Source organism: Bombyx mori, chromosome 1 (assembly GCF_030269925.1).
Source record: "Bombyx mori chromosome 1, ASM3026992v2".
Classification (NCBI taxonomy): domain Eukaryota; kingdom Metazoa; phylum Arthropoda; class Insecta; order Lepidoptera; family Bombycidae; genus Bombyx; species Bombyx mori.
In genome coordinates, this window is record NC_085107.1 from 14,806,437 (window position 1) to 14,830,124 (window position 23,688).

Sequence of the window (23,688 nt, forward strand, 5' to 3'; positions counted from 1 at the left end):
ACTAAGAAGCTTGTAGAATCGACCACAACATCAGACAACAACGCACTGAAAAGATCCGGCAAGAAACTCAGTGGGTCCATGTTCTGTGTTCACGATTGACAGTCAATAAATATCCTTACCTTACCTTAGTCACTTGTTTGTTGATTATATTCACAGTACAGTTTCAACAAAGAGGTCATTAAAAATAATGAATTACAATTCACACAAAATAAATTTCTATTGCTAAATATTTCAATTTAATGCATAATCGAGCGTGTATTGAAAAATAGTACACAAATCCTGTCCGGGCGTAGCTAGAATAACCCCTTAGACTACCAGCGAATAGGTAGACCAAAAAAAGCACATAAGTCAACAACGATTAATCAGTTTGTTAAAAATTCTAGTTAATATCAGAGACCTAATAATAATAATAGTATACTAGGTATGAGCGTTAGGATATTTAATAAACTACCAAAGAAATTAAGAGACTTCGACGATTTTCATTTTAAGAAAAAATTAAAGATAATCTTTTTAGTGGAAATTATTATCATTTCATCATTTATCATCATAAATGATTTTCTTAGGGACGACATTGAAAATAAATTGAAAATAAATGGACTTTTTAATTATTGGTTGAATTATGGATGAATGAATGGTAAATTATATAATATTATAATATCTTGCACTGCACTAAAATTCGCATGTCAAATAATGACAAAGCATACACGCTGCTCTTAACTTATGTAATAACTAATTTTTACTATGCTTGGCGAATAAATGATTTCTTTCTTTCTTTCCTATTCATAATGTTTTATCAAAAACGTTAAAAGTAATCATAAAGTCGAATCCAAGAAGATATACCGATTTTTAATCCAAAATGGCACAAATTAATATAACAGTAGTCGTAGTCGTTATGGCCTAAAGGATAAAACGTCACGGACATCAAGTTCACGATTGACTTCCACGGTGAAGGAATAACATCGTGTAATAAAAATCAAACCTGAAAAATTATAATTTGCGTAATTACTGACGGTAGGACCTCTTGCGAGTCCGCACGGGTACGTACCACTACCCTGCCTATTTCTACCGTGAAGCAGTAATGCGTTTCGGTTTGAAGGGTGGGGCGGCCGTTGTATACTGTACTGAGACCTTAGAACTCATCTCTCAAGGTAAGTGGTGGAATTTGCGCTGTAGATGTCTATCGGTTCCAGTAACCACTTAACACCAGGTGGGCTGTGAGCTTGTCCATTCACCTAAGCAATAACAAAAAAAATAATATCAGCCAGCTCTTTGATGAAACCAAAAACATTTAGCGTCGGAGTTTTTAATTTACCGGTCTTATTTTCGAGTTTATTTCATATTTTTTTATTCGTTACCAAAATTATAAAAGAATTCTACTATTGAAACCCGTTACTGGAAATTTTTATCGTAATTGGTGAAGATAACAAGAGTTCCCATTTAAATTGATTCCACAAAAACGTATTTTTTTTAAAGCATAATCGTGTATTCGTAGGTAATAGGAATTTGGTAGGCAGCGGCTTGGCTCTGCCCCTGGCATTGCTGAAGTCCATGGGCGATGGTAACCACTCACCATCAGGTGGGCAATAAAAAAAAACAAAAAAAGAATAACGTGAAACATATTTCTAAATAAGGTAGTAGTAAAATTACCCTCGAAGATCGCGGAAATCTAGTCAATGCAGGCAACGCGGTAGGCATTGCAGGATTGGTCATAATAGTGCGAACCTTGGGGGAGGCATAATTATGTTCAGTAGGTAGTTAGATTTCTACAGTCTGATGATGTTTCATTTCTGAATGTATTTTCACTGATGAATTCACTTGAAGTAAGCAAACCCAGTTTTAATGCCCAATGATCTTTATGTAAACATAACATTTAAGATTATTTTTAAAACTCGGAACAAAATAGCCACGCTATCTTAAAGTTGCTTTTCATTTATTTATTTGTATCGACTTAAATAAAACAAACAATAATTAGTATGAAGTTGCCATTTTATAAAACTGGCCATTTGAAATGTAATTTATCGTATCGCTAGTAGCAAATTCTAAATTCAAATAAATTGTATTTTAAAAATATGGAAATCTATTTTCAAATTCAGTCATTTTTATATTGATTATGTTTTGTTCTCACTAAGCTTATAATAAATATTTTTCATCAATGTGGACACTATATAAATACGAGTAATTAGGGAATGCTAATTCCGTCGCGGTAGCAATTCCACACGAACGGCTCACCAGATTAGTGACGTAAACGGAGTGAACACTACAAACAAACGGACGACTCGATAAAGGTTTGAACGCTTCCAACGTGGAAATTTTGAAGAAAATGAACGTGAGAAAATGAACCTCGACGTCCTTCGAAAACTAAAGTGAATAACGATGAATTAAAGGCGATAGTGAAATCTGACGATACTCAATCTGCCGCTGAGTTAGCAGCAGCTTTCAATGTTAGTATTAAAACATTTTTTTTTCATTGCTTAGATTGGTGGACGACCTCACATCCCACCTGGTGTTAAGTGGTTACTGGACATCCACAACGTAAATGCGCCACTCACCTTGAGATATAAATTCTAAGGTCTCAAGTATAGTTACAACGGCTGCCCCACCCTTCAAACCGAAACGCATTACTGCTTCACGGCAGAAATAGGCAGGGTGGTGGTACCCACCCGCTCGGACTCACAAGAGGTCCTACCACCAGTAATTATGCAAATTATAATTTTGCGGGTTTCATTTTTATTACACGATGTTATTCCTTCACCGTGGAAATCAATCGTGAACATTTGTTGAGTACGTATTTCATTAGAAAAATTGGTACCCGCCTGAGATTCGAACACCGATACATCGCTCAACACGAATGCACCGGACGTCTTATCCGTTAGGCCACGCCGACTTTAAATATTGGTTTATTTGCGTCAAATTGGCAAGGTAAAGAAAACTTCATAAGTGGGTCCCGCACGAACGTAACGATTGTCAGCGCGACGAACGGATTAAACCATGTCTTGCGTTGCTTGAAAGACACAGAAACGAAGGGATTTTGATTAATATGAATTGATTTTGTCGTGCTGTCACTTGCAATGAAAACTAGATTAGTTTTCATAATCGTAAGCGGTCATCATATTGGCTAAGCCCTGTTTCAGACAATGCCCCAAACGAAAACTTACCCCTAAAAATTCGTGGTTACTGTTCGGTGGCCTGGTGTCGTATAATTCATCACAGTTTCTTAACAAATAGTATAATAAATAGTTACTGCAGATATGTACTGTGAAGAACTGGACACAATGATCGAGAAGCTCGTGAATCTCCAGTCAGCCTTGGTTAATTGATAGTCCCCGCTGCTCCTACACGCAAACGCTCAACCTCATACGCATACAACAGACGGTATCTAACTAACAAGAGCTAGGGTTAGATATTTTGTATCACCCACCGTACTCACCAGACCTAAAAGACTTCTACTTTTTTCAAAGGTTGGACCACTTCTTGGGAGGGAAATATTCAATATCCGAGAGGCAGTTCAATAGGCCTGTGAAGAACTTGTTGGCTCTCATAAACCTAACTTCTTTATGGAGTCGTCGTGGCCTAAAGGATAAGACGTCCGGTGCATTCGTATGAAGCGATGCACCGGTGTTCAAATCCCGCAGGCGGGTACCAATTTTTCTAATGAAATACGTACTCAACAAATGTTCACGATTGACTTCCACGGTGAAGGAATAACATCGTGTAATAAAAATCAAACCAGCAAAATTATAATTTGCGTAATCACTGGTGGTAGGACCTCTTGGGAGTCCGCACGAGTAGGTACCACCACCCTGCCTATTTCCGCCGTGAAGCAGTAATGCGTTTCGGTTCGAAGGGTGGGGTAGCCGTTGTAACTATACTGATACCTTAGAACTTATATCTCGAGATGGGTGGCGCATTTACGTTGTAGATATCTATGGGCTCCAGTAACCACTTAACATCAGGTGGGCTGAGTTCGTCCATCCACTTAAGCAAAAAAAAAGGGTATAGAAAAATAGCCACTGCGCTGGCAGAGATTTATTTATTTATTTATTTGGGAAACAAACAGTACAATACTAACCTATAATATTTTAAAAATATAGCTAAAACAATAACCAAATATGTTTCCACAATCAAAATCACATAATAACTAGAAAGTGAACAGAGAAGAGAAATTTAGAAATTTAAATTACAAAAAAACAAAAGCAATATTTCGATGGAAAAAAAAAGTTTAAAAAAACCTTAACTTTCTGTATAGTAGATACCTAATCTGTCAAAGTCTTTTTCATTGTTTGTTTATGTTTTTTTAGGTATTTTCTAGAAATAGGGGGCCGCTTACAAAAATCGATAGCAGAAAGCTATGCTTGTATTTGTGAGTAGCACAATCTATGTTTTATTTCGACAAATATAAGTTTTCAATTTAAATGATCGATACAAGTATTGTACTTTCGACATTATATAGGGCTGTGATGGAAGGAGGTTTCGATGGGCTGCCTCTGAAATTCCCGGTTTTCGTGAGCAAAAGTAAATAGTAAACAGTACAGTTTGTTCGTCACTGAGAATTCAGTGTTCCCGGTAAAATTAAAAATGTAAAACATAGTTAGAGTAGTACTACAAACTGACGCGATAATGAATTCTCGATCGAAATATCGATATATTTTATCTATTTCAGGTATACGATTCCTTTAATATGCATACGTTTTCAAATTTACCATTAATGCGTCATAGGTACTTAGGTCAGCATACGCTTACGAAGTATCAATGTGACCACCGAATACCAAAAACTGTCATGTTCAGGAGTTATTCCAAGGTACTCTGTGGATATTATCGATGATGAAAACCGTCATCTCCAATTATGAGTTTGAGGAGTCTTCAGCCATAGATACCTACTGAACTGTGTCCCTGGCGTTGCTGATGTTCAATTATTCACCATCAGGTGGGTCGTATGCTCCTTTGTCTGGCCAAAAAATGGCACAAAAAATGTCGTTTATCGAGTTAATAACTACGATAAATATTCGGGCCCATGAAGTATATTACTGTGTTACGAATGTTTAAGACAAATAGCAGCTCAGCATCTTATGTCCCATAGAGAGGGTCCCTTAGTCAGTTGATGGTGACTTAGCAGTATCTTTGACAACAACAGTTATTCAGCGGGTTCTCGGTACAGTTAGAATAAACATATGCTATTAATTACACGCACCTGGATCGTAACATGATACTTTGTATAGATTTGCGATACACTAAAGTGCTTAATATTCAAAAAACGGATCGCCTATGCACTACAGCAGATGCATCTGATCCTATTACGGCTTAACTATTTGTTTTTAAACTACTTGGGTGTTATTAACACCCAAGGTGTTAATAACAAATTTTCGTTGACTTATAGTTGTGCTTAAAAATATTTTTCAGGTCGCCGTTACTCAATTAATTACGATTCTGGCTTACTGGCGGCTATGTCGGGATTTAAATCCCGCAAGCAAGTCAGTTTGACGGGGTTCTCGAAATACGCATTTTTTGTTTCCGTTTTTCATACCTATTCGCTAGTAATCGAAAGGGCCATTCCAGCTACGCTCAGACGGATAGGTGAGGTCATGGGCTCAACCTGAGAGAATTTGCTAACACTAGCCCTATCAAGAGCAATGCCTCACAGAGTCTATCACCGGATTACAACCCACTGAGAAGATCCGACAAGAAACGCAGAGGGCTGTGTCTATGGGTCGAAATACGCATTAAGCATTATCAACATTAGCGTACACGGTCAAAGAATAATAAAAATCAAATCTGAATAATAAATTAATGTTTTTACTAATAGCTGAGCGGAAAAAAGGTACCGCAATCCTACTTCTGCCGCGATGCAGTCGTAAATTCTAGTCTGAATAGCAAGAAAACTGTTAGACAATGCGATTGAGGTTTCGAGTTCATGTCTTAGGACGTGTGTCGGCTTCCATGTTGTGGTTTCTATGGACCCCATTAAATAACTAGAGCAAGAAGAACAATTACAACATTCATAGCTTGTCGTTTTGACTGGCATATCTCATGATAGGTAGGTTTTCGATTCAAATACGGTCTTAACGTTAAAACATCTATGGCCTTAACTACCCATAACAAACTCGTCTATCAATGCACATGAATTAAAGTAATTACTTAAATTGATCAAAAATATTTGCTTCATAGTACTGAAATATTACTAAACTATAGCTTAAATTTATTTCACTGTTATTGAAATTATCAAAAACAGTTTTTTTGATTGCATAGATGGATAATAGCTTTGCCGAATCCAATGTTAATCATTAGAACCTGAATACTCTATGCCTGGCTCCCGCTACCCACATTGTAACACGAGGTCCAAGTCTAAATTATATTAAATAACGATTATCTCGCTCTTCAAACCGTAATACACAGCTACTTCACGGAAGTAATGGGTACAATGGTGTACCAATCAGCACCCGGTCACCGTCCTCGCCGAACCCGTCGCTTGCAACGAAGGGCTCGATGAGTAACTTAAGCCATAAACATAGCCCACTGAGTTTCTCGCCGGATCTTCTCAGTGGGTCGCGGTTCCGATCCGGTGGTAGATTCTGCGTAGCCTCTGAAAGATTTTTTTTCCTACCTATGCTGATAGCCTTGAGAGGCTATTTCAGCTTCGCCCTAACGTGTGTAGGTGAGCTCACGGGGCTCAAACCGGAGTGTTGCTAACACTGACCCTAGCAAGAGGAGTGCTTCGCGTTCAATCATTTTGAATTGATTTAAAATACTTCAAGGAATCAAATGTACAGCTTTCATTAAGAATGCATTTGAGAATTTCGACTTCATATTTCGTCTCGTGTTGAAGTTACGTTGTTTTATCAAAATAACGGCAAACCTTTAACACGGAGGGTCGCGGGTTCGTTCTTACGTCTACGCCGCTGAAAAAAAGGATAAAGGGAGGAAAAGGAAGGGAACATAGCACAGTAAAACGACATCAGAGAGAAGAAATATTTAATAAATAGATATAATGATTTAATCTTAAACAGTTTTAGAACTAGAAGGTCAATTTTAAAGAAAAAATCATTACGATTTCCAAATTGACTACAATAGAACGGGAAAAATGTTCTTTCATGACAAAAACGTGTTACGCAAGTTGCCGTTTTACAATATTAATTATATATTTTTTTTCGTAATCGAGAACAGTAATATAGCTTTTAAATTTCTTCGTTAAAGCGAAGTTCAAAGAGAGGTTCATAAGACTTAAAATATCAGGGTGCTATTTAGTTTCGGGAAACGTTTTTAAAATCACATTCCCGACAGTGGGTAAAGCTGACGTATAAGCGGAAAACAAAATCGATATCTTAAGCGTAAATACTGATATGTGTTAAAAGACAATTAGAAAATACACTCGCTGTATCGGACGTTATAGAGGACTCAACTGCAATCGCGTCTTCGTTGAGGTGCAAGGTTGAAGTATACTTGTTCATTGATGATGTAATTTGTGCCGGCCTTTCCGCCTTGAAGTCAAAATGGTTCCAAGTTCTTGGTAGCTATTGTACTTTAGGGCCCTACTAATTCACTATAAACTAAGTTCAGTACTACACAGCGTATAACTTGGTCCAAGGAATTTGTCCGACGAATCTAAACGCGCCGCGAGTTTTAAATACACACAATAATTTAATGATAGTCTTAGAGCTAGATACATGATGCGAAATGTAGTTTACATAATGCAATTGATAAGTATGGTTTTCACTTTCAAATTGCTGCTGAAGAAAACGTATACCCGATTGTTATAATATCTTTAAAATATTTGGTAATGTTTATGTATTTTGGTAGTTTTTTTTAGGATGATAACATTTCTTGACATTTCTCTAGTGTTGCAATAAAATAAAAACAAAAACCTTCAAATCGTAAGGAGTCTACAGTGCATTACGGATAATTTCAATAGCACCCTGGCTTACAGATACACTCTAATAGTATTTATTCATTAAGAATTTGTTGATATTACAAGTAGACGTAGAATCAAAGAAATCAAATAAAATTGTTTAACATAATATAACAAAATTTTACTTTTTCGTTTATGGCAACGTTTATCGTCAAAGATAATAAAGGAGAATATTTTAATTTCATAGAACACTTTATGCACCAAGTCAACACTGCAACAGAATGATCATAGTTACATAATTATTTTTTTTCGTTAAAATGTATTGTTAACATTGAAATTCTGATACATATTTCGTAACGTACCGCCTTCACACTGTTACTATGTAAAGCGAATTATGTAATTACATATGATAATTAGCACCAAATAATGCTAGCAATAAACTAGTGCGGTGCCACTAAATCATCTAACATTTTTATATATCGATAAGTCGATAACCAAATGGATTTTCAACCCCTTATGTTATGAACGTTGTCACTACGAATTCGTAGTCTACTGCTTAACATACTGGAAGACAGTAAAATAATCTTTTTGTTTGTACGAAATTCAAATCGGCGACAAATTATGTCTAAAACGGGGTACGACGTTTTCGTCTTGCTTCCAAAAAGAACTTTGAGCGTGACGGTTCTCTTTACTCTATTCCTTTAGTTGCGGTAAAAAATTCTAATTAATCTATTATGTTTAAAGAATGTAAGCGCGCAGGAGAGCGTAAATAGTGAACTAAATTACTATAAATTATGTAATATTATGATTTTAAAGCACATAGGTACTTGTGCCCAAGCAAGCGTTTATTACAATAGCTAAAATGCATATTATATAATCATCTGTCTACATTAGACGTAATGTAAAAATGTATCAACGATACTTTTTAAATTCACATCTTGAAGATTGTAGTGAGAATCTATTATTTAGTTTATTTAAGTTTCAAAAACATTAACGTGACATAAAGTAGACACTAATTTTAGAATTTTTAGATAACTTTTAACCAGGATAATCTTAAATCACATTCCAAACACACACACGCACACAGACACTGTGTAAGACACAGTACACAGCTTACAATAAATGTCCTAAATGTGTTTCTTTTTTTTGACATTTTGGCATAACCAAAACGTCTTACGCTTGGGGTTGCGCGACGTTGCCGCTGTGAACATCGCGTCACTGCGGTCACGCAATTTAAAACAAGTTGCCAGACCGCACGCTCAAATTTCACACAAAGATTTTTTTCAAGCTTGAATAGTCTTCTACTATTATTGGTCTTCATAAAAAATCTTCTTACATAAAAGCACTTAAATTTTTATTTATGTATACTATAATTATTATATTAAACTGTTTATAGAATCAAATGCACATTTCTAATAAACATCTAAATATTGTGCATACATTATACAAATTAACAATTTTATAATTATTTATGGATTTATATTTTATATTTATATCTGTATATATATTTGCTTTATTGCTTGAGACACATCACAAGTTTGCTTTAAAAGTTTACTGCCTTGACTCCAAAAGAAGATAATGTATTTTTTTTATTATTATATCTTCTTTATGTTAATATACATTAAAACAGGTACACAGTATTCATTGTATATATCAGTACACATATAATTTAAACATGAAACACTTATTAAATTTATTGCCTTTAGTATGTGCCCATTAGATAACATTAGAATTTTCCATATTTAAAAAGTTCAGTATGGAAGCTACAGGTACCAGATAAGCGAACTAAAATACTGAAGTAGTCAACCTACATACTTAATACTCTTAAGTGTGTACTTGTCTCATAAAAAAAAACTATTAAATTTAACTAACAGGCGTGGGTGTGATTGGCTTATTATAATGTGTAAAAAAGACCACAAATACAATTTAGACATAAACATGATAAATTCTGAACGAACAATATAACACTTATTAATCAAAATAACAGTATATTATATGTTCTTCTTACAGTTTAATTCAAATTTAGAATGATAGCGTTAACCTTTCGATATGTTTCATGATAGTATTATGATTTAATTAACTTTCAAAATGCATTATGAATCTTTACATATTACGAGCAAATATCTACTACCACCGTTCTGTGAATGTGAGTTTTACACAATGATTAATGAGTATAAAAGCTGAAAAATAATAGCTTTCTCAAAGTACATTCTATTGAAATAAAATCAATATGATATTAGTAACAATATTATTATAATTTAAATCTGCCGTAAACTCATAGATAAGTATATTTTCGATTAATCTCTACTCGCACATCCGTAGCCCTGCAACACATTGTACACATTATTATTTGATGGTTCGTTTATCCTCTTCTGACGCTAGCGTTAGACAGAGATAGACAGAGAAGCTTGCCATGCCGACTGGAACGTACAATATGCTCCCGAACAAACTATTCGATTTGGCAATATCTTGCAATCGGACTATTCATCTTTCTTTTACTACAATTGCCTATTTGCTTTTTGACTACCTCAATTTATCAAAATACTGTCATTTCTTACTATCAACTATAAAATAATTTGTTCCTTTGGTTCAATTAAAGGTATCGTTATCACTAAACTGTCATATTAGTTTACCGTTATTATAATAATTTATTTTTCAAAACACGTGGTAATCAAGGATCGATATTCAATAAGAAAATTTGTATTCGAAATAAAAAAACAAAAAAAAAAACAACTAAAATGTGCTTTTGATTCGATATTCAGTGACTAAAGTAAAATAGTGAGGTGAAATAAAATAACAATAAATTAAATGTCACAATGTAATATAAAAAGAGCAATCATCAATAAAACATCGATATAAAGCGATTAAAATAATTATGAATTAAAAAGGAAAATAATGAAATAAAAGCGTGCTTAAAAATACATTATTAGTATGATAATAATTATTATAAAGCCTAGCATTAAGTTTACCTAAAACACAATTTGCGTTAGTAAAAGAAATAAAACTATGACAGTATAATGTCTTTGAATATTCGAGATTTTCTTATCAAGCGTAGAATATAGCATTGCGTATTGAAATAAAGCTTCACGTCTAGCGTGTTACAATTCAACAAATATAAGCTTTTGTGATAATCGTATTCATATCTCAAATACTGACAAGTACATAAAAATAAATAATAATAAAATACAATCATGAAAAATGACTATGCAAAACGGAGTTTACGTGTCGCGCTCAATTCAATTCGTTATTTATTGAATAGCAAAACTAACAATATGAAAAAGCTTACCAATAAAAATCCGTATAATTTAAAATTTAATTACATGTCGTTATTTGATAAACAAGTTTTGTAAAGCCCATTCACACATTAACAAATCTGTTAAGACGAATGAGAATTCTTTAAGCGAATTTGATTCGTTATATTTATGGGCCTTTATTTAACTTTCAAATAGAACAAAACGATGCCTCCAATGAACACTACGCTAACTCCTAACGCTAACGCTAATTCGTAGGTTTACAGGAGGAGCGTTTAAATGAAAAAAGTTAATAAAATCTTTATTATTGCAGATATATTTATGGTTTTTTCTTGTGTAACTAGCTGATTTACTCTTGCTTCGAACCCCATTCATAATGATTTGTAATACTTTTAAAATAGTGAAGCGATTTGCGTGAAAAACGAAAATTTCCAAATTTTGAGTTAGAGTAGTTAGTGTTCATTGGAGGCATCGAAAATCAAAACGCTTTTGTACTTTACAGTCTTTCTTTTCTTTTCTTTTCTCATTAGTACCGAAGATTTTTAAGAGGCAAGCTTACGGTTCCCCCGATAATAAAAGGAAACGCGGGTTGAGTTTAGTCTAAAAACTTAGTCAGCTGTTTCATCGCTGCGTAATGACAATATAGTAAATATATTTATCGCCGCCATGTCGCTGTATTCTCGTATTAAATTAATACAAAACTATAATCCTTAAGAAATTACGAAAATTTCAGGAAGAATCAAAGCAATCGTGACACTTAATTTTTTTTTTTTTTAATTATCAATACTGTCCGGTTTTGAAGAAGGAAACAGGGGAAATACAAAATTATGATTTTTTTCTCAGAGGTTTATTTTTAAGTATTCGGGAAGGTTCAAGGTTGCACATGACATAATATATTTTTTTCAACTATCGTCTATTTTCTCGTCTCCCGCGTTTCCTCGTAAGCGGAGCCTTTTTCTTAGAAATTGACAGACAGACCTTCAGATTTTAAAAAAGACATGCACTGAAATGATTACTAACTTTACAATATTCACTCATTCTTTTGCACGTAGTCTTTATGCTGCAATATTTTTTGAATTACTCTTTATGACCGGCATAATGTGAGGCAACGAAAACTATAACCAAATAATACTTAAATGATTCGTCACATCAATTTTTACATAGCAATTGTCAATAAAATTATATTTAAATAATATCAAATACTTGAAAAGCGTCTATTATTAAATTCATAAAATAGTATACCATAAAAAATTATTGGCGTCGTTTCTGTGTAAAAATAATGTAAAATTGTCTTCATTTTAATAATATTAATTGTGCTAGTTAATTCTGTCTTTGCAATGCGATTACAATAAATATAAGGATAAAAATTATATGATAAAAAGGTATGTAAGAAGTTTTGTACATAAATGTGTACAGGTGCTTATGACTAGTACAGATTCCGGAGCTACCACTGGTAAGACAGCGTTGTACATCTAAAGTACCTCATATACAGCTACACACGCGTTAATGCTGCATGTTCGTTGTTCAAATAAAACAACGTTACGGCGACATCTGTTGACGAAGAAACACAACCGCGAATGCGACATCTATGTTTCAGACCTTGGTACTATTTCACTTCCCAGTATTAGACAGGGTATCGTTTAGGTAAGAGGGAAGTTTTATTTATTTATTTATAATCTCAATAATACTGCATGTTGTTTACTTGACGGAATCGACACGAATATTACGTTATTGAAAAATATATAATATTCGTTAGTTTCGATGGATGATAAGCATCAGTATGGCACTGAGGCATTAGCAGTTTAAACTGCTTAACAATAATATATAATATTTTTCGTACAGCAAAAATGCGTGAATACTTATACTATAATGCACTGCTGAGTTGTTTGTATAAGGCTAAATTTATTTATAAGTGTAACATATTATAAGTAAAGTAATTTCAATAGATCAATGGTCGCATTACGAGATTTACAGTCAGAATCTAAAAATGAAATCGAGATTACCAGAATTCCAAATGACATCCACATCGTTTTCCTAACATTTACATTAAACATATATAAATATATATTATATTTAACAGATTTAAATGTTACATTATAAGCGGGCTGAGGTTTCACACTAGTTTGCGTTATTCTCTAATCTATTGATAATTTACTATTGGGATAATGTGTTGATTATCCCAATAGTTTATTAGCGGCACAATCGTTCACAAGAGTTTTTGATAAAACTACAATTTAGATCGGCAGCCCGCTTGAACAAGGTCGAAACGATAAAGGGTTGAAAAGGTTGTTTAACCTAACTAGATATCATTGGAAAATATAAATCATAAAACATTTTACACTGGTTAGTTGCACAGTTGTCCCGGTGCTTGGTCACATAAAAATTATCATATGCAACAATATAAAAACTCTAATTAAATTTTGAATCAACACCTTATTTATTTAACAGATCTATACATTCGATATAGATGGGACATACTATTGTCACCGGTCGTGTCGATCGACACGATCTTATTCAGTACAAGCGAAATGGGTCGTGAGGAGAACACGGATATTTTTTTTTGTAATATAGCGACGAAATTTGTATAACGTTGTTTATTCACAGCCCTTTATCACGATCGTTGTTCGAACAAGTAAACAGACACTAAGTGAACTACACTTATCGATATTTTTGATACACTATTAATCTAATGGTCTCTGTCTTTTTGTATCGATAGCGACGATCGATTTATATTAATATATTCAAAACGAGAGGGCAACCAAGCAGCAGGACAGCCGTCCGTTCGGACCGGTTGTGCAACAAACTCTCACATTGCGCACTAGCTCTTAGAAGCACAGTAACAAGGGTGATTTTATATTACAATAAGTTCATACGTGTGGATAGATCGAGTGATTCAATGCTCGAAGGTGATATTAATATTTCGTATATCACTGAGATTGGGGATCACATTGGAGCAGCCGTACAATAGAAGGGTCGCTCTTGGCTCCTTCTATGAACTCCTCGAGGGAGAGTTTTCCGTCCTTGTTCCTGTCCATCTGACGGAATATTTTGTCGGTGCGTTTCTCTGGGGTAGATTCATCTTCCGGCATCTTCATAACGGAGCCCACCATCTTGTAAATGGCCTGAAATTATTTCAATAATTTTTTTTTTATTTTTAGCATAATATATTTTTTTCTGTTTAGGAGGCAAGAGGTGGACGAGGACAGCCGAAGACCAGACTCAGTGGTGTGGATTGGGAGAGACCTATGACCAGCAGTGGACGACTGTGGGCTGATGATGATGATGATGATGATTGAAAGCTTTTGTTTAATGTATACTAAGTGCCAAAATATAATTGTTGTTGTTTTATTTGACACTTACAGTGACGATTTCCAGCATCTCCTGCCTTGAGATGTATCCGTTTCCATCTAAGTCATACATGGAGAATGCCCACTTTAACTTTTGTTCCAGCTTGCCGCGCGACGTCACACTAAGTGCACACAGGAATTCTCTGAAATCTATAGTCCCGTCGCCGTTCGCATCGAATGTGCGGAATACGTGTTCTGCGAACTGTAAAATAAATCACACCTAAAATTATGTGTATCAAATCCAGGGTTGCCAGACGTCCCGTGTTTTAGGCTTAGATTAAAATATCCCGACGGGACTGACTCTAATTGATTATATTTGTACGATTATAATTGTATTGTATATTAAAACCGATAAAAATATGTTAAAACTGACTTGCTCCTCGGAGAAATATCAGAAAAAATAAAGAATGTCACTATATAATTTAGTTTTTTAGTTGTCCCGGATAAAAAACTAAATTCCCGTATTTTCTTTGCCTATTTAAGCATTTGCCCCTTATAGGCTGAAAAAAAATCTGGCAACCCTAATCAAATGTCACGTTTACAATAACTTAACAATAAAACTCTTAAGCTCTTGTGTTTACATTATAAGTGTTTATATATAACCGATTTGGATCGAGTTTCGTATTTTGATAAGGTTTTTTTTTAGTTTATCTGCATTTGCTATATTTCTTGGGAAAAAAAGTATTTTCTCTAAAGCAAATTTTTGTAACGCCATCTCGTTAATCTCTGAGGTACTAGCGTTTTCAATATTAGATGTTACAGGTACCACAAGGCTTTACGAGATGGCGTTACAAGCGACGATACCTATCTATATTATTACTTTTTTTTTCGGGCCATGGGCCGAACCTCCTACGTGGTATGTGGAACTGGTCCACGACTGCGAGACCGCGGGCCCAAGGATGTTTTTAGAACCCTACCCACTAAGCGACTCCCTCGCACTCTTTGCCCAAGCGTCCGACCCCTCCGAGGTCAGAACCCGGATGAGGTAAGGGGCCTACCGCGGTCAACACTACAACCAGACGGCGCAGCTCACCCCAAGGGCGCCCAGACGACGGAGCCTTCGATGCGAATCGAAGGTTCTGAAACGTCGGCCGTCTCGGTACGGCAGCTCGTCAGGCCGCCCAGACGGTGCCGCTGGTGTCCCAGAATACCCTGCTGGACCAGAACCAGCCTGCCGGGTCGATCTATTACATTTTGACATTGTTTTTTTTTTTAATTATTTGAACCGATGGAGCCGCGCGAAACTAAGTCGCCCATGTACTTATACAGAGGCGACTTTACATAATGGTACAGGGTCTACGTTGCACACGGACTAGCGTTCTTAGGGAGCTATCGGTGTTTGCGCCGGTCTCGGCATCTTCAATGAGCCTGTTACGTTTATACTTATTCCATTTTAACAGCGCGCTTACTAGAGAGCGCTGGGGTAATGACGGCACGGGCGCTACATGGGCTAGACACGTCTTTTTACCTATAATATAAAAGATGTGATTTTCTAAAAATGAAATTTAGTTTAATAGTTTGTATTCTTGTATTGAAAAATATATATAGTTAAATATACCTTACTAGCGTCACCGTAAGGGAAAAAATTCCCGTATATCTTTTTGAACTCTTCGACGGAAAGATGGCCACTGGGACAGTCCTTCAGGAATCCTTTGTACCATTCTTGTATTTCTGCGTCTGTAAGCGTATGATTCAACTTTACATTATTAAATATTAATTATTTATACAAATTGAAGTCAGAAATTTAATACAGTCAAACCTGGGTAAGTGAGAACTGGATAAGTGAGAAAACTCTATAAGTGAGAGTGATAGCCAGGAACCGTCATTTTAAGCTCCCAAAACCTCTATTAGCGAGAAACAGAAACCTCTGTAAGAGAGAGTCGTTTTTTCCTCATGGACCTCCGTAAGTGAGACTGCTACTTATCTATACCTCTATAAGCGACAGTCGAGCTTTATTTATTTATATTATTTAGGAGGAACAAGCGAAAAAACTAATTACAAATTTAACATCTGCTATTTTATGACTCATTCTTAACTTTTGTAGAACTTCCTTCCATTGTTTTCTCGTCAATATTGAACCTATTCTATTTCGTGAAATCGCATTCTTTTCGAATGGACACGTGCGCCTGTGTACCGTCCTGTTTGCCGGACTTGCTCAGTTTATCGTTAATCAATTGCGAAGGAAAGTTCTGTTCTGCATCATGTCAAAACGGAAAATTGAAGTACTAAAGTAAATTGAAGTAAGTGATAAACTTAAAATAGTGAATGCGTTTGAATCCGGAAAATCGCGAAATGAAATTCAGAGGGAGCATTAGCGAGAAACTCGGGTTAGTGAGAAACCTCTTTAAGCGAGAATGGGATTGTGCTCCTTTGAACTCTCGCTTATCCAGGTTTGACTGTACATCACTACATTTGTATTTCGACATATTTTTTTTTTTTTTAATTTTACCTGAAAACTCCGTATTCTGTTTCAGATCCTCCAATACTTCAGGCTTGAGTTTACTATTTTGTTTACCCATTATTCTGGATTATTACCGCTTTGTTCGCACTTGTAGTTTTTGGATACGAATTTACAATAAGAACTAACACAACCGAATCTCGATTAGTTGACCAAGTTTTTTGCCCTAAAATCAGAAACAGTTCATTATTGAAATCATGTTATTATTATTTCAAATGCTTTAATTACAACACAGTCGCTTAGTCACTGAATTCAAAAGTAACAGGAAAAAAAATTGGCAATATTTTTTTCTTTTTTTTGAAAATGTAAAAATTAATATCAATTGTTGTAAGCCTTGAATACAATAAAATATATTAAATCTCATATAGGCTATTGAACTGCGTGTTTTAATTCCGGCAATATAATTTGTTGATAATATATTTTAAAGTTAGCTACGCTTTAAGATTTACCATTCTTTAATAACATATACACACAATACTCTCAAAATAACAATGAGGTAATTATTCCGGCATAAGGCAGTGTTAGTAAGGCTGCAATAGGATTTAATTGGTTTTATCAACATCCTTTGTATCAGGTCAAAATCAAGTCGAGATTCCTAGGCTTCTGCGTACTTCATTACGATCCTGTACTCAATTTGTTACTAGTCTTGCGATAGATAGATATAGTTTTGCGCTTCTTTAAAAGCCTTACGACTGTTAACATTTTAATTTGTGTTACTATTGAATTCATACAAGGAAAATCACAGAGCATGCTCGATATTTACCTTCTTGAAGTTCATAACATGATAAAAGTTAAATAAATTATACTTTACCCTTATTTTTTGGACCCTGTCTTTATCCTTGGTGTGTGATTACGAAGCGTTTTATTCGTTTGTCTAGTTAATTAGAAATTATTAATTACGGTTGGGGTTAGCGCACAAGGAGTTATGTTTCGTAATAAATGATTTGCATTAATTTTAATATGATCGTTCTAAAATTGTTCATCGTAATTGTTCATCATAATTAGAGTATTTTTGCTTCCATACGCGTCACATATTGAAATATAAATTTTCATGTGAAATAGTATATCGATATCCCTATATTTTTCGTTATATTTTATTACCACACGAATAAAATTACTATGTTTATATTATTATGTTATTATAAAAGTAATAAGTACTATACTATAATACATATTATTATCATTAAGTCGTTTTTAAATGAGAAAAAAAAGACTATTATTTTCTGGGTTCTCACTGACATATTTTATCTATTTAATAATCAATGGAAACTGGTTTTAAATGAAAAATGTTGTTCTAAATTGTACGCATTAAAACACTAATATTTGACTATTATTACATTACAATACTTTGACAAAACCGATTTGAACCGATTCTAAACAATTTCAATTCTATAGTATGTATACCAAGAGAGAACTCCTTGCGCGCTCATTAATAAATAATATGAGAATAAAATAATGATAGAGTTATTTTTATAATTTGTATATTATACATGAATAGGCAAAATGTGAATCGTTAAAAATATGTATTCTTAGTAATAAAACATAGACACAATGGGACATACTCGTAATGGTATCGAACTATTTATTATACGGTATCTATCTAAGGAATACTTAATGCCTGAAATGCGGCTAAGAGTTAGTCATTAGAAAAAAAAAAAAAAACACCGCAAAATTTTACTGAGTATCTCATAGAAAATATATAGTTAAAATGAAAACTTGGAGATTCTTGAATGGAACATGCAAAGCGCTGTATCGCGTTTACGATCCGTGCCGCCGCAGAAGTTAAAAACTTCACGTAATATATTCCCATTGGGAATCAAACGTGCCGCGTCAACGATATTTCCAAACGCCAAACTAAACAGAAAATATATACTTTATATAGTTTTGTCAAGAATGTAATAAAGAGACCCACAAATGTAGCGTACAAACGTTATATTAAAATGTAGATTAAACATATTAATTAGTGCGTCGTTAAATCTGCTATTATCATTATTATTATTTTTGTTCACTTTTAAATCAGTGGTTCGTTCACTAAAACGTATTGTGCGCCTAAAACGCTGCTAGTTACATTGATATCTTAAAACTTATTCTATACTAGTACATTGATTATAGTAATAGCGTAATTAAGATGTGCTCAAGCTTCCTAAATTTCAAAAAACACTAATTATAGCTAAAATACTTTGCTTATTAAAATTTACGTTGAGGAAACGACTCTGCCACATCATGATATACTCGGAAAATTAATACGATTTACATTGAAGCCGACAGTGCGAGTTAAGAATGAAATTTTCACCGTGTGCCGATCGCACGACTCTTAGCGGATGTACTGGTCGAGGATCAGTTACTGTGGAATTATTGAAAACGCCGCTGCCGATGGCGGCGTGGATAATCAGAAACAATCTATTTTTATGCAAGTTGGGGTCAAGTTCAGTTTTCGAAGCTTCGTACAAACGATGACAGAGTTGTACCTTCGCGAATAGAAATGATTAAGTTTTCAAATACATCTAAGATAAATAAATACATTTAAAGCCATTTCTACACTACAGCTTTTGAATTACGACATAAGTTCTTCGGGATATTAATGGCCGTTGAGAATCGCATTGCGAGTGTAGACACGGCGTTACAACAAAGTCAATACAAATGGCACATCGTCAAACATATTACAAGCGTAAACTATACTAACATTAAAGTACGTAAAGCTAAGATTTGAGATTTAGAACATAACACAAGTAAAACTGGTTGTTCTTACGGTAGCGTCAGAAAAAAAAAAACAACTTAATTAGACGTCTCGAAGGGAACTCCAAAAGCACTAATCGAAGTGACGCAAACGAATCTAACCTCAAATTGCCAAAAGACATGCTCCGGTCGGTCGAAGACCTTACCGAGGGCGGTTTCACAACGCTTGTCAAAAAGATAAATTCTTAAGCCGCTTGTGTTCGCGGAAGTACTTACTGTTTCAAAATTTAAAAATCGATGCCTGTAGTTGATTATAATCGATTCAGTATATTGTAAAGGTCATCGCGTATTTAAATATCGAAGTGAACCTGCTTGTAAAAATGCACGTGTCGGAGATGATTTTATTTGCATCACTTCTACGGATTTTTCTTGATCGCGGGTCATATTACCTCGTGTGACTTCTAACACATGCACGCCCTGATGTATTGCCTACAGACAAACAGCGTGTGTGAAACTTCAAGTTGTTTCATAGAACGTAGATTGTCAACATACCACATTAAATCAATTAAAATGATTATTATCATTACCGATTTTTTTATTTAAGTTGTTTCGGAACTATTTCAATACTATTGCTTTAGTACTTGGTTTTTGATAAATAGTCAGTTTTTTTTTAAATTGTTTATTTTCCTTGTGGGCAAATGAGCATACGGCCCACTTGATGGTGCGTGGTTGCCGACGCCCATGGACTTCAGCAACGCCAGGGGCAAAGCCAAAACCACTGCCTATCGTAATGTTCCTTACGAAGATTTTTGAAGATATCGTAGAAGAAGTTTTGCGTTTTCTTTTTCACATGATCATCCGAACCCTGTACTGATGATTTGTTTTATTTACATTTTAATAAAGCTTGTAATGTGTTAGAAGTCAGACGGCATTTAAACACAAGAAATATGTAGTCAATTAATTAGTAAAAAAACAAAACTTTTATGCTCTTTCCAAATTATGAGTGATTACGCCCGTGGCATTCTCTAGACTTTGTCGATGTTGTCAAACTATAAATGGTCAATGGAAAATTGCTTTATTTGTGATATGTTATCCGTCACCCTGTTCGCAAGCTACCTTCAGGTCCGAACGAGTATTCTTGATCCCTTTTCCCTAACGTTACGTGAATCAGTCGTCTTGTTTATTTAAATTTGCGTGACTAACAGTTACATCGATTTCTTTGGTCGTTTTTTTTAAACAATTACTGTTCTTTAAAAGAAATCCAAAATAATTATTATTATAGATAAATAAAAACGTAACGTTAATAATAATAATATACGGTAAACATAAAGCCAAAAATAAAACGTACGAACTTATCAACTAAATAAACGCGCGATTACGTGGAATGTTCTTTACAACAACAGGGTTCTATAAGTTTCCAGTGCACGCCTGCGCTATTTATTATTATATAGGTCGATTTGTGCAAATATAATTTGCGCTTGTCGCGTTTTATTCCATAATAAAATGCACCGAAACACATTAAAAAACTTAAAATAAGCCTTAAATTAATGAATTTCGCGACCCCTACGACTTATTACACGATCGTAAATAACGGTCACATTGAAATACAACAGTGACGCTCCAAGAAAAAGACACATAATAAATTATAATAAGCTAATAGGGGGCGTATTCAAAACCTCGATTCAGTATTCATTTGGCCACAATGCGTTAATGAATGATGATGGTTGATTAATAAGGAGCTATTGAGTATATATATTAAAAAAAAAACAGGTTCCGAAAACTATATTTACAAAGAACTAGAAGGCACAGTAATAGGGGTAGCGTGAGACATCTATGAAGTTAAGAAAATAATCAGTATGTTCAGTGAAACAAAACAAACGGATCACGAAACGACCGTTGTAATGTGAAAAGCGCTGAAACAACAAAAGGCTCATTAAAGATTACACCTGACATCTAAAGTGAAGATCCCTCGCGAATAATGATCTAACACCGATACGACTGAAAAGATAATTTGCATTTTAAAGACTGAGGTTAATTATATTACGTAAACTAGCCTTACAGAGCTGTACAGTGTGCTTAGTGCGAGTATTTTAACGTTCTCGATAGCGTAAACGTTAACTCATATTTGTATGGAGTTGGAACGTTTGTTTACGTTTGCCGCTAGGGGCGCTGTTTTAGATACATACAAATATGAGTTAACTTTTACGCCTACGAGAACGTTAAAATACTCGCACCAAGCACACAGATTGTCGGCGTGCGGGCTTCGGTAACTGCGAGCACAGGAGCGCTTCGTTTAAACAATCTGATCTATTCTGTACGTCCGCTACACTAATTTTTATCTTAATAGTAAAATTTAAAGATTGACATTATACCGTGCAGAAAGAAATCCGTAATTAGGTTAGAAGGAAATATATTTCGATATATATCGAGCTTCTTAGATGATAATAAGGTCGTCTAAAAGGTGAGTGGTACGGACACAATACTTATATTTAACGGAGTGGACAATCCGACAGCGAAATACGTAAAAATACATTTATTTACGCAGACTAAGAAGGAGAACAGGATATTTAAAAATTCATTGACATCAAATTCGTTACATCAATATTAATTAAATACGTTTACGTTTTTAAACATTTAGATCAAAAAACACGAGAAGAAGCGTCTGAAAACACGCGTCGGCCAGTCAAGAGCCGCCGTTCCAATAGCGGTTGGGCAAATCCAATTTAGGTTCTGCAATTCTAGTTCTGTTTGAAGAGTACAGATCGAACAAACACGCGAGCACAATCAATCGAATCGTTCCGTGTTTATTCGCGCGAACGAAACATTTCGGTGCGTTTCATAATTAGATCGGATGTTGAACAAATACAGGGCTGCAGTCGGTTCGCGCGGATCCCGAAAATCGCGGCCGACGCGTGCTTATCGCGGCTTACTTACGTTCAATCGCCGTGATTACACGACAGCGGAGCTAAAACTAAACAAATTTATCTAAATGTGTGTTTTGCATGTATGTGGCTTACTGAATTTAATAAACAATTTCGTATCTGTTTTGCGGAGCATCTGTTTAAAAATTACTACTCGATATGTGCGTGTATTTTATTTATGGCTGTCGTGTCAACACAAGGTTCGCCGCCGGGTTATCGCAGGGTACACAGGGTGGGTGGCCAGGACCGAGGACTGACACTCCTGATGGCCAATTTAAGGTGCGAGCATCTTTGAGAGCTCCTCATCCTGCAAGCATCCCTTGAGGAACTCATCCTGCGTGAGCTGCCCATCGTTGTTCTCGTCCATCTTCGCGAAGATGTTCTTGGCGCGTTCCTCGGCCGAATCGGCTGGCCGGTTACTTGAACAAGCGCCCAGCATATCGTAGATGGCCTGGAACATTTTACCAATACGCTGTAGCCACCTAAACAATTAGGATACACATACAAAATACTTATACTCATACATATCAAAATACTTATAATAGTAACATTTTCAGGGTCTAAGAATGAAAAGATTATTTTCTATGTGCGATATATGACAATGAGTAGTTGTTATGATATTCATCATCAAAACTAAGCCTTTGTCCGCAAATTCCATTTGAAACTGCAATGCGATACAAATACTTAATTCACATTACAATATCGCTGTATCGCATTTCATTAGCAAATGGTATTACAGAAATTCCAATCAAAGTGCGATTCATCCGCGTCCCTAGTTGATAATTGAAATGGAAATCTGTTTCCGATAATGTACGAACGGCATTAACAAGGGCAGATACAGAGGCGTTGAATATTCGAGGCTAATGAATCCTTTTAGATCGCGTTCACGGCGCGACACCGCACTACCGGAGCGCGTCTCGGCTCGGATTAGTTAGGTATGTCAAACGTTATAACAACGTTAGCCGCTGACGAGAGTGTTACCGCTCACCACATTCCAAACAGCTACGCATTCAGTGTAGCTTTCACGTTTACGACAATAATAATTGTTGCTGGAAACGATAAATAGGATTTTTTAACGAATTAAAAGTGTTGAATGATTAATTTTGGTAATGTACGCAAAAATTCGGCTGACTTTTTATCTTTGCAGACAAATTAAACTGTTTAAATGATGACTTAAAATCTACTAGTAAATCGA

General features: G+C 35.0%; 2 protein-coding genes across 9 annotated transcripts in view; both read right to left on the minus strand.

Annotated features, from left to right (window-relative positions):
• Positions 1 to 10,644: 10,644 nt before the first annotated feature.
• LOC101744872 (neurocalcin homolog) overlaps positions 10,645 to 23,688 on the minus strand; it is a 171,930-nt gene continuing 158,886 nt past the window's right edge. For 2 of the 5 annotated variants that reach the window (XM_004933086.5, XM_004933087.5), the window contains exons 2-6: positions 17,708 to 17,770; positions 16,888 to 17,062; positions 15,997 to 16,115; positions 14,452 to 14,640; positions 10,645 to 14,213 (exon numbers count right to left, since the gene is read on the minus strand). In XM_004933086.5, coding sequence (XP_004933143.1) covers positions 14,019 to 14,213; positions 14,452 to 14,640; positions 15,997 to 16,115; positions 16,888 to 16,957 — 573 coding nt within the window. In that variant the 5' untranslated portion in view covers positions 16,958 to 17,062; positions 17,708 to 17,770 and the 3' untranslated portion in view covers positions 10,645 to 14,018. Of the gene's footprint in view, positions 14,214 to 14,451; positions 14,641 to 15,996; positions 16,116 to 16,887; positions 17,063 to 17,707; positions 17,866 to 23,688 lie in introns of all 5 variants that reach the window. The other 3 variants (XM_012696321.4, XM_062670108.1, XM_062670102.1) reach the window with 2 other exon arrangements.
• Positions 18,361 to 23,688, minus strand: part of LOC101744727 (neuronal calcium sensor 2) — a 163,937-nt gene continuing 158,609 nt past the window's right edge. For all 4 annotated transcript variants that reach the window (XM_021352529.2, XM_062670116.1, XM_038011811.2 and 1 more), the window contains one exon: positions 18,361 to 22,944. In XM_021352529.2, coding sequence (XP_021208204.1) covers positions 22,768 to 22,944 — 177 coding nt within the window. In that variant the 3' untranslated portion in view covers positions 18,361 to 22,767. The remainder of the gene's footprint in view (positions 22,945 to 23,688) is intronic.